The 14,004-nt window shown below is 49.7% G+C and overlaps 1 protein-coding gene across 2 annotated transcripts in view; it reads left to right on the forward strand.

Annotated features, from left to right (window-relative positions):
- Positions 1-14,004, forward strand: part of LOC142590560 (protein kinase C, brain isozyme-like) — a gene marked incomplete at its 5' end in the record, with an annotated part of 234,061 nt that continues 220,057 nt past the window's right edge. For both annotated transcript variants that reach the window (XM_075702808.1, XM_075702807.1), the window contains 1 exon segment: positions 1-66. In XM_075702808.1, coding sequence (XP_075558923.1) covers positions 1-66 — 66 coding nt within the window.

Raw genomic sequence — 14,004 nt, forward strand, 5'->3', positions numbered from 1 at the left:
CCACAAGTTCATACCGCGCTTCTTCAAGCAGCCCACCTTCTGCTCGCACTGCAAGGATTTCATCTGGTGAGCCGAATCCGCAACCCTTTCCTTCCTTTCACCTCGCGCGCGCTGCTTCCACTGCAGCAGCGGTTGGGATAGCGCACCACCGGACCACGGGCGGTCCTCTCTCGTACCCTTTCCGGGCCTAGCGGAAAGCCCGTGAAAAACACTCGGGGGAGCAGAGCAACGAGACATTTCGTCGAGTCCTTGGCCTCGGGCGCCCCCTTCTCGATCCGGAGCAGGCGGTCCCGTCCTCCGCGGCTTTGACAGCGCGCACGAGGAAAACACGCCGCTTGCGTGCCAGCGCGATAGCCGCACGCGGCGTGAGCTGCCGAGTCTCGTTGCTAATTCGAAGGCACGGATGCGCTTCTCCTGCGGCTTGCGCAGAGGGGATCCAACGTGCCCGATGCCGTCGCTCGGTTCTGCCGCGCGCGCCCACCGTGCGAGCTCGCACGTTGGCTCCTTTCGTCGTGTGCGCTGATTTGAAAGCTGCCGGCGAGAGGGGGGGAACGCCCATCCGCGCGCGGTGCGAAACCTGCGAGCCGAGCGGCTGCCGTTTCCCCCACTTGTCATTTTGTGGAACCGCCAATTTCGACGCGCGTAACGCCGCCCTGCTACCATTTTTTACGTGCTTCGACAACGATTTGTTTTAGTTTCTGCTCCGGTGTTTCGGGGTGCCGTAGGATGGCACGCACAGAAACTGGGTCGGGCGCAACTTGCTCGATTAGTGAGTGCTTCGCGAGAGGAATTCCTTACGAAGTCAGGCCGTCGCTCATGCTTTACTTCGTGGCTTCTTGATGCAGTTTGTTGAGAGTTGCGGATCTGTGTGCAGCATTTCTATTACTGCGCGCTTTTTTTTTTTCCGTTCGTCGTGGCGTGAAGTTTGCTGGCAGTGGGTGGCACCTGGCGGTCTCCCAACTGGCGTGCCGTGCAGACATCTGTCTCGGCCGAAACAGCAAAACCCCTTACGATGACTGCGCAGATACATCAGTTCTTTTTCTCTTCCGTTAAATAAGGGCGGTTCCTTTAAATAGCAAGGTGGCACCCGGCCGGTGTACACATTTCGAACCCTTCAGCGCACCGCCGTCCCAAAACTACAGCACGTTGACACTTTAGGAAAATGCGCAGGCACCGCAGGTATCTAGCTACAGAGTGGGAAATTAATCGTTACGACTACATAGTTGGACATCGTGTTTGGTTACAAGAAATTGAAATAATTTTGGTCTTCATGACATTTGGAGGGTTAGCTGTTACGTTATGAAGTGCGCACTTTTTCGAATGCGCAACACTAAAATGATGTTGCAAGTGTTGCATAGCGCGACAGGCCATCGCTGAGAACATTCAGAACACAGGCCGTGGCATTACTTGAGATGAGGCAGATTTAGTTATCACGGAGACGATAATATCAGCAAGTCTACATCTGCAATCTTCGCTCGTCTGTAGCTCAGAAGTGACACTTGAGAGAATGACTTCCGCTATTCAATAGACAAGTTTGGATAGCATTTGGATATTATCGGGAGGTGCTCACTTTTTAATTATCTCCAAAATTGAACTGCCGTATGCATTGTAGTTTGTACGTATGTTCGAGCAGATGCGATACCAACTACTCATAAATATGGACGGCAGAACGTATTCGTCTCTGAACGACAGTTCTATGCAGAGAGAGTTAAGCAGTGCAGGACTGTGAAGTTTGCGCAAACGCAAACCCTTCATAGAGAAGTATTTCGGGCTCACACATAGGCTCTGATGGTAAGAAAGCAAGATGAGATATCCTAAAAAAAATTCCTGTGGAAGAAAATAATGCCTAAATGTTGTGACTAATATCTATAGGTAAAACAAGTTGAACACTCGTGCGAAGTGGGCTATTTAATGTAGGCAGGTCGGGCCTTCGAGCGCTTATTTCTTTGCGAGATTGTACAGTGCTGTCTACTGCTGTGTGGAGCGCGCGAGCGGACAGCTTTGCTCTGCAGGGAAGCACCTGGCGGCAGTTGCTGGTATTACGCGGCGCATGCTCCTCGGGCACACTATCTCGGAACCAGCAAACTGCGAGACGTGAGCGCAATAGGTTACTGACTCTCATATTTCCATGCATATCTGCACATATCATCGTGGGCGTAAACCTTTATCACATGTACGTATCATCAGCTCGTGTCGTGCTTTCGTCGTCATAGCTTGGTGAGAAAGCGGTTCTTCGTAATGTGTGATGTACTACAAACACTTCGTGTTATCATTTACGTGTTTGACCCATAATCGCTCGTCATGCCGTGCGCTCGTGTTGGGGCAGTTGTAGTGGGAAAACAGCATTAGCAATGGTTTTCAGCGGGAGAAATGTAATCATTGCCTTCAGCAGAATTGTCTTTTCCTTCTCTAACAAAAGCGAATAGAAATGAGGTGCACCCCTCTACTAGTGGCTGACCCTATACATAAAATGAAAGGGTGAGCATCTTCTAAAATGCTCGTTGATACATTTTTGTTGTATTGTATATCAGTATTGGTCAGTGGGCCATTGTATACAAGTCAATTTTCTGGAGTTTTCACTTCTGTGCTGCTTGAATTAAAAAAAAAGAAATACTATGGAGTTCTGAGTAGAATTCTTGTCACATTTGGTTAATGGATTGTGGTAGGCGAACAATATATTCTATTGTCACTATTTTTTGAATCTTCCTGTTAAGAAGAGGGATTAAACACTGGGCATTCTGTTTCTGAGAAGCAAAAGAAATCTGTCACTTTGTTAAAGGTTCTCTCACTTATTGCCATGTGCATTGTAGCCTTGCAGTTTTTTACTTGGAAAATGCGAAGAACTTGTGAGCTTGGTATTCTATTCATTAAAGGGTAAGAAGGCTTCGTGAAGAACGACTTCATTGCATGCAATTTGAACTTTTCGGTATAGCCACTGCCAGATAAGGATCTCAATAACTAGGGCAAAAAAGTTCAAGCTTATTCTTGTGTGTCATCTTATAACGGACGTGTATTTTCGCAGTTTAGCAAATTATGTTCCATGGATAGTATTTGGCTTTTATTTGATGTTGTAGAAAAGGGTAATAATGTTCAAATTCTGGAACATAAACATCATGTTCCAGTCGATAGTTCACACACTCGCTCAGTTTCGTACGTGCGCTCCAAGATCTAATAAAAACAAAATTTTCGTAATTCCAGACATGACATCTGCTTTGTTAAGTTTTATTTCTCGTATGGAAAGTGATATATCTTTGTGTGTAAGGTAAACACTTTCTTGAAGGGCGATACTTGAATTGTAATCCGGTTTATTATACCATACATCATTTTAGAATTGATCAGCCTGTGGAACACGTACTTCAAGCTTATTGTGGTTGACTTCGTTCGTACATCCCGTCCGTGAACGAGGGTCAACTGAGTCATGCGCGTCGTCTCTTGTTTCGCCGTGTTATACGCAAAGGTGTTATAAGGTAGGATGTCATCCCCAATTTTTGTGTTTGACATCCACGTACATGGGGAGCATATGTCTTCAGTTGTTTCGTTTAGGCGCTCTGTCAATCCGTTGTGTTGTGGATGGTAGGCGGTTGACTTCCGATGAGCAGCGAGACGTGATCTAAAAGTGCCGCCGTGAATGCGGTTCGTCGGTCTGTTATTGCGACGGTCGGTTCGCCGTGTCGCAACACAACATGCTCAATGAAAAAGCGCGCCATCTTGGCTGCTGTGCTTCTCTGGGTTGCCTTCGTTTCAGCGTACCGTGTGAGATAGTCAGTTGCGACGATAAGCATCTATGAGAATCTGTTTAGTAATAGCTAATTAGCGACATAGAAAAAGAACGCTTGTAATAGTGAATTCGATAATCTTGCGGTACGTAAAAACACATGAACTGCACATTCAGTGTTTGGCGCCGCGCTAGCCCACTGTCTGACGCGTTGCGTTGTTGAGCTCGAGGTCTCATATTTGATCCCGGCCTCAGCGACCGCATTTCGATGGAGGTCGGGGGGGGGGGGGGGGGTGCTAAATGAAAAAAGGAAAAAAAAAACGCTCGTATACTTAGATTTAGGCTCACGTCAAAAAACCCCAGGTGATCAAAACTAATCCCACTGTATGGCGTGCCTCATAATCAGATAGGTGTTTGCACACATACAAAAAAACCGAATTTAATTTTTTAACATTCAGTTTTCCAAGAAATTTAAGCTGCGTTCTGTGCCGCATTATGTTTTGTTTTCTTTTTTTTTTTTTGCAATGGATACAGCCATGGCCGTTAAACTGGAAGAGGCTGGTTCAATTAATGCTGCTTCCTCGCCTTAGTAGGACACCTACTTTGACCGCTTAGCGAAAACAGTAGTAAACTTTCGCCAGTATTTGAGGCTTAGGGATGGCGGTGAAACTTATGCCGTACACTTTTCCTCGCCACTTCGATCTCGTGCACCAAGCAGCGTGACCGTGAGCTCCGTGGTCTCGCCGCAAGTTGAGTTTCAATATTAGCGCTCGACTTATCGGACCGTGCGTGCCCGAATCACTTCTACTGGTCACACTGTGCTTGTCTTTCATGACGTGAGCTGGGACGTTTTGCCGGAGAAAGTGTGCACGAGCCCTGTTGCCAAGAGTGACTGTTCAATGTACCGGATTTAACAGGGATAAGCGGGCTAGTTGGTGGTCGTTATTGGAATGCATCATGTAACCGCACAAAAACAAGGGACAAAGAAGGAACACACAAGACAGGCGCGGAACGTCAACTAAGATTTACTCCGGGAAATCCCACATTTATACAAGTATCATAATGACACTTGCTAATCATCAGACAGCCATCACTCGACGTTGGCATGCGGGCGTGAGCGCCAGAAGTTTGCTTGTAAATATTTGAACTCTTTATCGCTCAACGACACTGAAGAGCTGCTTACGCAACTGCCAGATTGCATTTTTACACAGTAAGCTTTCTCGGCTCAGTTGTGTCGCAAACATCTTCAAGACTTCAGTGTCGCGGAACCTAGGCGTGCAATTACGACAGTGGCGACAATGGTCAGCCAGTTTGCCACCCCCCGCCAATCCTTCTACTCCTGCGCGGTGCTCCTGCAGTCTGACGTTTAGGCACCGTCCCGTCTGCCCTATGTAGCCATTGCCACAAGAGAGAGGTATCTGGTACACTACCCCTATTCTGCATGGGCCGAACCTGTCGACGTGCTTGATACCACATTCATTTCTTTTGATCTTACCCTGCACAATGTTGCACATGCCCGCCAGTTTTTTGGGCGCCGTGAAAACCACCGGTACTTCACATTTTTCAGCCATCTTTTTGAGGCGGTGGGAGATTTGGTGGTAGTACGGGATGGCAACAGGTCTAAGACGTTGCGGCTCTACGCTTGGGCGGAGCTCTGATGGGCCCCGCGCTTCCTTAGCAAGAGTTTCTAGCACCGAGGTGACCATATCATACTGAAATCCTGCGCTGTGCAGTCTTTGCAACTGTGAGAACACGCTATGTTGCATTTCATGCTGGCAGGACTTATCAAGAGCAGCACGCAGGCAGTTATTTGCAATTCCCCTTTTTACAAGCTTCGAATGAGCAGACTGGTAGTTTAAGATACCTTTTTTTGATCGAGGCTGATACCTCCAGCACGCATGGGTTCCAGCAATAATAATGAAAATGTCCAGGAACTGCAGGCATCCATGTGAAGGCAACTCAAAGGTGAAACTCAACCCAAACGCGCTTTCTCGGAAAATTTCAAGAACACGCTCTACTGCTGTTGATCCGCCTCCTTCCCCAACCCCATTTAAAAAAATTGCATAATCGTCAACATATCTAAAAATCTTAGCCGAGTAGGCTGTGTCAATGCGTTCAGAAATTCGCTTGTCACAATATGATAAAAATATGTCTCATAATAAAGGGGCAACACGGGAACCAATGCACACTCCGCGCTTTCGGACGAAGTTCTTCCCTTCGAAATTAACGATGGTCGATGCCAGATAAAAATGAAGAATTTCTAAAAAGTCGTCCACACTTACACCACATGCGTTCTGAAAGACCACAGGGCCGTAGTCATCAATGGAATCTCTAATGGCGCATAACAATATATCTTGTGGAATGGAATAATATAGGTCAATGACATCAATGGAAAACGAAAACAACGGTTCCCTCGAGCCTTCATGATCACGAAGAAATGTGATAAGCTCCTCAGAATTCCTTATCATGAACGGGTCCTCAAATCTGAGCAAGCGCAAGTGTTTCTGCAGAAACTTAGAGACCGTCCCCTGCCACGTGTCACGTTCCGATACGATGGCTCGGAAAGGAATGCCTTCTTTATGCGTTTTCGCGGAGAAGAAAATGCTAAGCGCTCCGCTCTTCGCACCCTTGATACCCAAGCCAAGATTTTTCAGGTTACACCTATCACACAGACTCAACGCTAGCTTTTTTGAGCTTAGCGGCAGTGCACGTCTTGATGGAAAAATTTTTTGCAACAGCTTCCCTCGCTTTCTTGAAGATTTTTGCGTCACAACTTTCTTGAAGAAGTCTTGAAGATGTTTGCGTCACAACTGAGCCGAGAAATCTATGAAGCTTATTGTATAAAAATGCAATCTGGCAGCTGCGTAAGCAGCTCTTCAGTGTCATTGAGCGATAAAGAGCTCAAATATTTACAAGCAAATTTGTGGCACTCACGCCCGCATGCCAACGTCGAGTGATGGCCGTCTGATGATTTGCAAGTCTGATTGTGATACTACAGGACTACAGCTACGCCAGATGCATGTCACAGGCGATTTTTTTTTAATTATGCTGTCTACAAAAAACAGCCTATATATGATGACGCCAAGGTTTTGCAGTCGATGGCGCATTAATAAATTTTGTTGCGCTCTAGCCGAAAAAAAAAAAAAGATTCGTGTGACGCAAGAATGGTTAACAGTTGTACTTGAGCGCATTTTTTTTTTTTTTTGTAAATGTCGTTACAAGCGCCCCTGTTTTTCAGGCCATACATGTTTTGGCGACACCGTAGACGTCATGACAGCAATTCCAGTTTCGAGGTCTGCTCGTTCTAAATATTTTTTTTAGTTATATACAAGTCGAATTCCATATTACGCTGAATAGGAGCCGCAGTGGAATCTCACTTCTCGGTACTAAAAAATAAAAAAAAAGTCAGTGGCGACTCAGCGGTTTACAAGCGAGAGAAATACGCTATAGGATGACGTCGCACCTCTTCGAGGCCCCATATACGTGATTTAAACCGCGTTCACCACACTGCAAAGTATTGTTCAGGAGCTCACTCGACACACATTGTGCCTCCTCTTCGAGGACCACAATGTAATGTATATATATATATATATATATATATATATATATATATATATATATATCTGATCTGTTTTAACTGCCGACGCATTGGACATGTCGCTCGCCACTGCCGCAGCCGCTGGACTTCTCCGATGCGCTGTTCTCCTGATTACCACCCTCGCCCCTCTAGCGCGTCCTTTTCCTTCGCCCCTTCTATGCCCGCTCCAATCATCTGACCCTGCGACACCTCTGACACGACCCCGCTACTCCCGCTCGCCTTCTCCCTCCCGCCGTCAATCTCGCTCGCCCCCGTCACGCCATGCTCCTTCTCCGACCTACTCGCCGCACCCCCGACCGGAAAACTAGACAGTGCAGCTTCTGGAGGTGAAGCTGCAAAGACGACATTGGCACGAAATCCTCGCTTCACTTTACCCACGAACAAGAATCTTTTGGACGTTCTCGTCGACAATGTTCCTGTGTGCGCGTTGATTGACACCGGGGCGCATGTGTCAATTACGAGTGCTGCTCTTCGCCGTAGGCTCAAGAAAGTTCTGACGCCTGCCCCGAACCGAGTTGTACAAGTCCCCGACGGAGGGACTGTCGCTATTGTTGGCATGTGCTCTGCCCGGCTCACCGTTGCTGAGAGACACACAGTCATTCTCTTCCCCGTCATCGAGCATTGCCCTCACGAACTCATTCTCGGTCTGGATTTCCTTGCCAATCATTCTGCCCTCATTGACTGTTCGGCCGGCTCACTACGCCTTGACTTGCCTCTTCTTGCCGACCCTGTGGACCCGCCTCCAAGCCATCTGAGCTGCATGGATTTTATTCGCCTACCACCTCACTCCGTGACACACGTCGACTTGTCCTCACCAGCTGTACCTGACGGCAATTACGTGGCCGCACCAATTCCGGCCATTATGCTTACACATGGTGTTACCGTGCCGCACACTGTGCTGAAAATTACTGGCAACCGCAGCTGCCTTCCCCTTGTCAATTTCGCGCTAACCGCGCAAGTTCTAGCCTCAGGGGATTTCGTCGGCTATAATTAGCGCTTTGCGGGATGATGAGATCGAGTCATTCACAGTGGAAGATCGTCACAGCTCAGCCCATACCGTGACGTCATCGCATGGTACTGACGTCGATCTTACACCTGTTCAAGGTGTAGCTCTTTGCCGCGTTCTTGAAGGCTATCGCGACATCTTTTACTTTGACAATTGACCCGTAGGTCAAACGTCCGTCGTAACCCATCGCATAAATACTGGCGATGCGAACCCTATTCACCGATGTCCATATCGTGTTTTTGCGTCGGAACGAGCTGTCATCCAACAGGAAGTCAGAAAGATGCTTGCAAAGGACATTATCGAGGCTTCCTGTAGTCCCTGGGCATCTCCAGTCGTACTTGTGAAAAAGAAGGATGGAACGTGGCGCTTTTGTGTAGATTATCACCACCTGAACAAAATCTCAAAAAAAAAAAAAAGGACGCGTACCCTTTGCCACGTATTGATGACGCTCTAGACTGCTTGTACGGTGCCACCTATTTTTCTTCTATCGACTTACGGTCCGGCTACTGGCAGATATCCGTCGACGACATGGACCGAGAGAAGACTGCATTTGTTACCCCTGACGGCCTTTATCAGTTCAAGGTGATGCCTTTCGGTCTCTGTAACGCGCCCGCCACCTTCGAACGAATGATGGACTCTTTGCTTCAGGGGTTCAAGTGGTCCACCTGTTTGTGCTATCTGGACGACGGCATCGTTCATTCGCCCACATTCGACACGCATCTAGACCGTCTTTCAGCGATTCTTGTTCTGCCGCGCCGGTCTTCAGTTGAACTCGTCAAAATGTCACTTCGCTCGCCGTCAAATCACCGCCCTTGGACACCTCGTGGACGCCAGAGGCGTGCGACCCGATCCGGACAAAATTCGCGCCGTTACGAATTTTCCTGTTCCGAAGTCTACCAAGGACGCTCGTAGTTTCGTAGGGCTGTGCTCTTATTTCCGACGCTTTGTGAACGATTTTGCGACCATCGCACGTCGCCTTACCGACTTCTTGAAGAAAGACGCCCCATTTTCTTGGGGATCGGACCATGCCGCATCTTTTTAGCGGCTGACTACTCTCCTTACCGCGCCTCCAATTTTGGCCCACTCTGACCCGTCTACCTCAACGGAAGTTTGAACTGATGCCAGTGGTCATGGCATAGGAGCAGTGCTAGCACAACACCAGCGTGGACACGATCGCGTTATATCCTATGCCAGCCGACTTCTATCACCCGCCGAGCGCAATTATTCAATCAGAGCGCGAGTGCCTCGCTTTTGTGTGGGCTGTTGCGAAGTTTCGTCCATACTTGTACGGACGCCCCTTCTGTGTCATCACTGATCACCACGCTCTCTCCTGGCTATCCTCGCTCAAGAACCCCACGGGACAACTCGCTCGCTGGGCGTTACGCCTGCATGAATAACCTTCTCCGTGGTATATAAGACGGGACGCTTGCACCAGGATGCCGATTGTTTGTCCCGCTACCCCGTCGACGAACCGGCTGATGCGGTTCACAGACATCGCTTGCGTTTTCTGTGTCCCAGTTGCTTCAAATCTGCAATGAGCAACGGCGCGATCCTTCATTACGAGCCCTGATCGACCGTCTGGAGTCAACTCCTGGCGACGCATCTCTCCGGATGTTTCTCCTTAAGGAGGGGGCATTATACCGCCGCAATTTTGATGCACACGGCCTTGACCTTCTGCTCGTCATTCCATCGCACCTGCGTTCGACTGTCCTCCAACAACTTCACGACGCTCCCTTGGCTGGACACTTGGGCGTCTCGCGCACATACGACCGTGTACACCGTCGATTCTTTTGGCCGGGTCTCGCCCGCTCCGCGCGGCGCTACGTTGCCGCTTGTGAGCCCTGTCAGCGCAGGAAGAAGCCCTCCCCACCTCCAGCTGGATGTCTTCAGCCGATCGACATCCCACCGGAACCCTTTTTCCGTGTTTGTCTAGACCTTCTTTGACCATTTCCTCTCTCCGGCTCCGGAAATAAATGGGTCGCCGTCGCTACTGATTATGCTACGCGGTATGCAATCACCAGAGCCCTCCCGACAAGTTGTGCTACTGACGTTGCTGACTTCTGTATGACATCATTTTAGTGCACGGTGCTCCGCGTCAATTACTCACTGACCGTGGCCGCAGCTTTCTGTCGGCAGTCGTCGAGGACATCCTCAGCTCCTGCTCGACAAAGCACAAGTTCAGCACGTCCTACCACCCGCAGACCAACGGCCTCACGGAGCGCCTCAACCGGACCATCACCGACATGCTTTCGAAGTACGTTGCGACCGACCACCACTACTTGGATCTTCACTTACCATATGTGGCGTTCGCGTATAATTCATCGCGTCACGACACCGCCGGCTATTCACCATTCTATCTCCTATATGGCCGAGAACCCGCGTTGCCCTTGTACTTTGCCCTGGCGTACTTTGCCCGGCGTACTTTGCCCGGCGTACTTTGCCCGGCGTACTTTGCCCTGGCGTACTTTGCCCTGGCGTACTTTGCCCTGGCGTACTTTGCCCTGGCGTACTTTGCCCTGGCGTACTTTGCCCTGGGGTACTTTGCCCCGGCGTACTTTGCCCGGCGTACTTAGCCCAACAAATTACCCTCCACCCGGTAATGGTTGTCGGATTGAACCACTTTTTTACATTAGGTTGGCTTAAAGTATTTACGAGATGTCGGTACATTGAGTGTTATCAGCCGAAGGTATACGTAGCTCATCCTCTCCGGCTGCTGATGCTGTGATATCATCTCTTCACGTGCCTCCCACACCTCGCGTTCAAGTGCTCACTGGGAAGGTACGAGTTCTACTCACTCACACGTTTAGTACATCATCCCTTGATAATAAAATGTTTATGCTCATAGCATATGCCATTAGTCGTCTTCATTATTGTAATACCTCTACATTTTATGCGTCTTATAGAGCGACTAATTTTTAGGCCTGTCTACAGCCAAGTCACGTCTGCCATTCACAATTCTGGTTCACAACTCCGACATTTACCGCGTTCTGCCATCGACGGTCCATTCACTATCTTTTGCTTGGCGCTCTTTTGCCATATCTGGCCGCAGCGCCAATGCAATCCATAAATCATCGTATCATCATCTTTATAGCGGCGTTCGTTGTATGGAGGTGCTCCACTCTGCATGGTCGCGGGTCTGCACGCCGTTTCTCCTTTCCCCATGAATTCAATTCTGCCAGCTCGAGGGAACAAACTGGCCGAGACACGGGCTTGTGCTTTTGAAACATTTCTTACCTTTACCATACGCGCGCGTTTTTTCTTAGCTTTTTTTTTTTTCACATTGATGTATCGCTGCGGTCAACGGCGTTCTGCTACACCGGACGGGAGATAGCGGGTTCAATTACCAGCAGCGGAGCCAGCATAAAGAGTGCACGAAATGTCCAGAAAGCGCAAGCGCAAATCGATTCAGAGCCCCGCGATCCGATGTTCCAGTTGTAGTGTACAGCTTCGGGGCGCGTCGAGCCTCGTCAATTATCGTCCTATCGCCGCGGCAGTCGCGTGCTTCGCCGGATGTCGAGTGACCGCCGCGACGCGACGGGGGACACTGGAGGATGATCGACGCGTCTCAGTGTCGCGAGGACTCGCGACGGCCCGCCCGAGTGCTTCGCATCGGGTGTACACCCCCTGGCCACCTGGAAGCGCCCCCAGCGCACCGCCGAGACCTCGGCGCACTCCTGGAGGCCCCATTGCCTTCTGTCGCCGCCAGCCTGGTGCAGCCTGGAGCCGCCGCCGTTTGCTCGGCGCGGCAGAAACTGAACGCGACGAGCCGCCGAGCCGTAGCCGCAGGTGCTCGGGAAGTGGTGCGACCCGTTTCTGCGGGCCCCCCCACTGCCTTCTTGGCAGTGGCGCGAACCGTTGCTTTCTTCGTCCCCGGTGTATGTATATAGTTTCGCACGAGAGAGAGGCGAGCGCGGCGGAAGAGCCGTCGCTCGCGTTTAGGCGGCGGCCAAAGTGGACCGCCGCTGTAGATCTCGACACTCGAAGGCGTTGAGGCGCATTCGTTTGAGCGAGTGTTTGCAGCCGCGTGCGAGTTGCGTTACCTTTTAGGCGAAGGCGGGGTTCCTGCCCTACAGGCGAGTTGCTACCGGTTCGTTGCGCAATGCACCACGTGCAGGGATGGCGAAGACGTACGAGCTAGGGTCCCTCGTCCTTTCCTGTATCAGGTTTTCTCTTTTTTTTCCCCATTTTCTTCTTTTTCCCGCGCTGCTAGTTTTCGTCGTGGATCAGCGTGCCTTCAACTGCGAAACTTGTCGGAACACGCCGTTCGCTGAAAAAAGAAAAAAATCGATATTTCGTCGCAGCCATAGTTGACTTGCCTCCCGATAGAAAAGGCACGTTGAATACTTCCCCGTAAAGAACGCCTATCGAGTTGCTGTATAAGAGAAAATCCAAGCCGATCGCGAAGTGACGTCGAAATTTCTTACACGAGTTCCGTGCTCCGAATGATTCGACAGTCGTCTCTTTACGACGGGCCACGTAGGTGCGTGTGACTTCGTGTGCGCTGTTAACGCGTGTCACTGGGAGTGTGTCCTTCCTGCGCATGTCGTCGACAGATTGCCTCAGACGGGCGCGACCGGAACGCGCGCACAGAAGGGACAGACGCGGCTTTCTTTGCGTACTTTATTTGCATGCGCGTGCCTGCTGACGCGCCCGTCTTCCACGCGGGAGCATTTCGCTTGTTACGCCAGTGAAAAAAAATACGGCTGCATTTCTCATCATTTATTATTGTTGCGGTAGTCGTGTATATTCCTTACTGAAAGTGAAGCCGTGTAATTAGTTTTAATGTCGTCGTTTAGTAAATGCATGCCAGTCTCTCTATAAATAAAAAAAAGCTACGCGCGCTCAAAAAGGTCACGGCGCCCGGTCGCATAGAAATTTTTTGCGTATGTGCGAAAATACTTCCCGCCAGCCAAACCAATGCTTGTTCGTGTCGCTGAGCGCTGCACGAGAAATAGCGAGAAATAAAAAAAAAGGCAATTTGACGAGTTCTCGCCCCCCCGAACAGCCTCGTTGTCTCTGGTTAGTGACAGATTGGCCAATTACTGAGTGACCGAGGAGAACAAACGCCTGGCCCCCATCGATAAACCCAACTTTGTATCTCGACAACTTAATGCGCGGCAGATTACTTATACTGCCAGTGGCGGGAAGCCAGCGGTTGTGCGTTCATCGCGGTGAGACTGTTTGGCACAAGCGGCTGTAGAAGACGACGCGCGTGAAAGTAACGCAATAATTTACGTAGTACTATCGTGCGTTTTTTACTCTTGGGTTATCTGTGCACCGGTGAATCGCAGCGTAGAATCTGGCGGCAGGCGATAGCGAAAATAAATTGGTGGTGATCCTCCTTCGGCGTCGTTCGAGTGCCATTAAAGTGACGCTAAATAGGCGCGCCATATTACTCTAATATCGTTTAGCATTCTTCTTCTTTTTTCTTTCGAGACTGCTTTCGTTAATTTGGCAGCGAAGTGTTGATTACATGCGAGCGCAAGGAGGCCGGAGTTCTCGCGGATAAATTTCGCGCGCAAACCGCGCTACCCTATATGGAACGTCAGTTTTACGTCGGGGATTCCACACTCTTCGCGTGCTTACCGGGCCCTTTCTGTGCGAATGAACGTCTCAGTTAGCTACAGATTGAGTTTTTTCGTAGTACTACGTTAATCACACTGTCAAAATCTGCGACGTCGCGGA

The sequence above is a fragment of the Dermacentor variabilis genome, chromosome 8, assembly GCF_050947875.1.
Source record: "Dermacentor variabilis isolate Ectoservices chromosome 8, ASM5094787v1, whole genome shotgun sequence".
In the NCBI taxonomy this organism is placed as follows: domain Eukaryota; kingdom Metazoa; phylum Arthropoda; class Arachnida; order Ixodida; family Ixodidae; genus Dermacentor; species Dermacentor variabilis.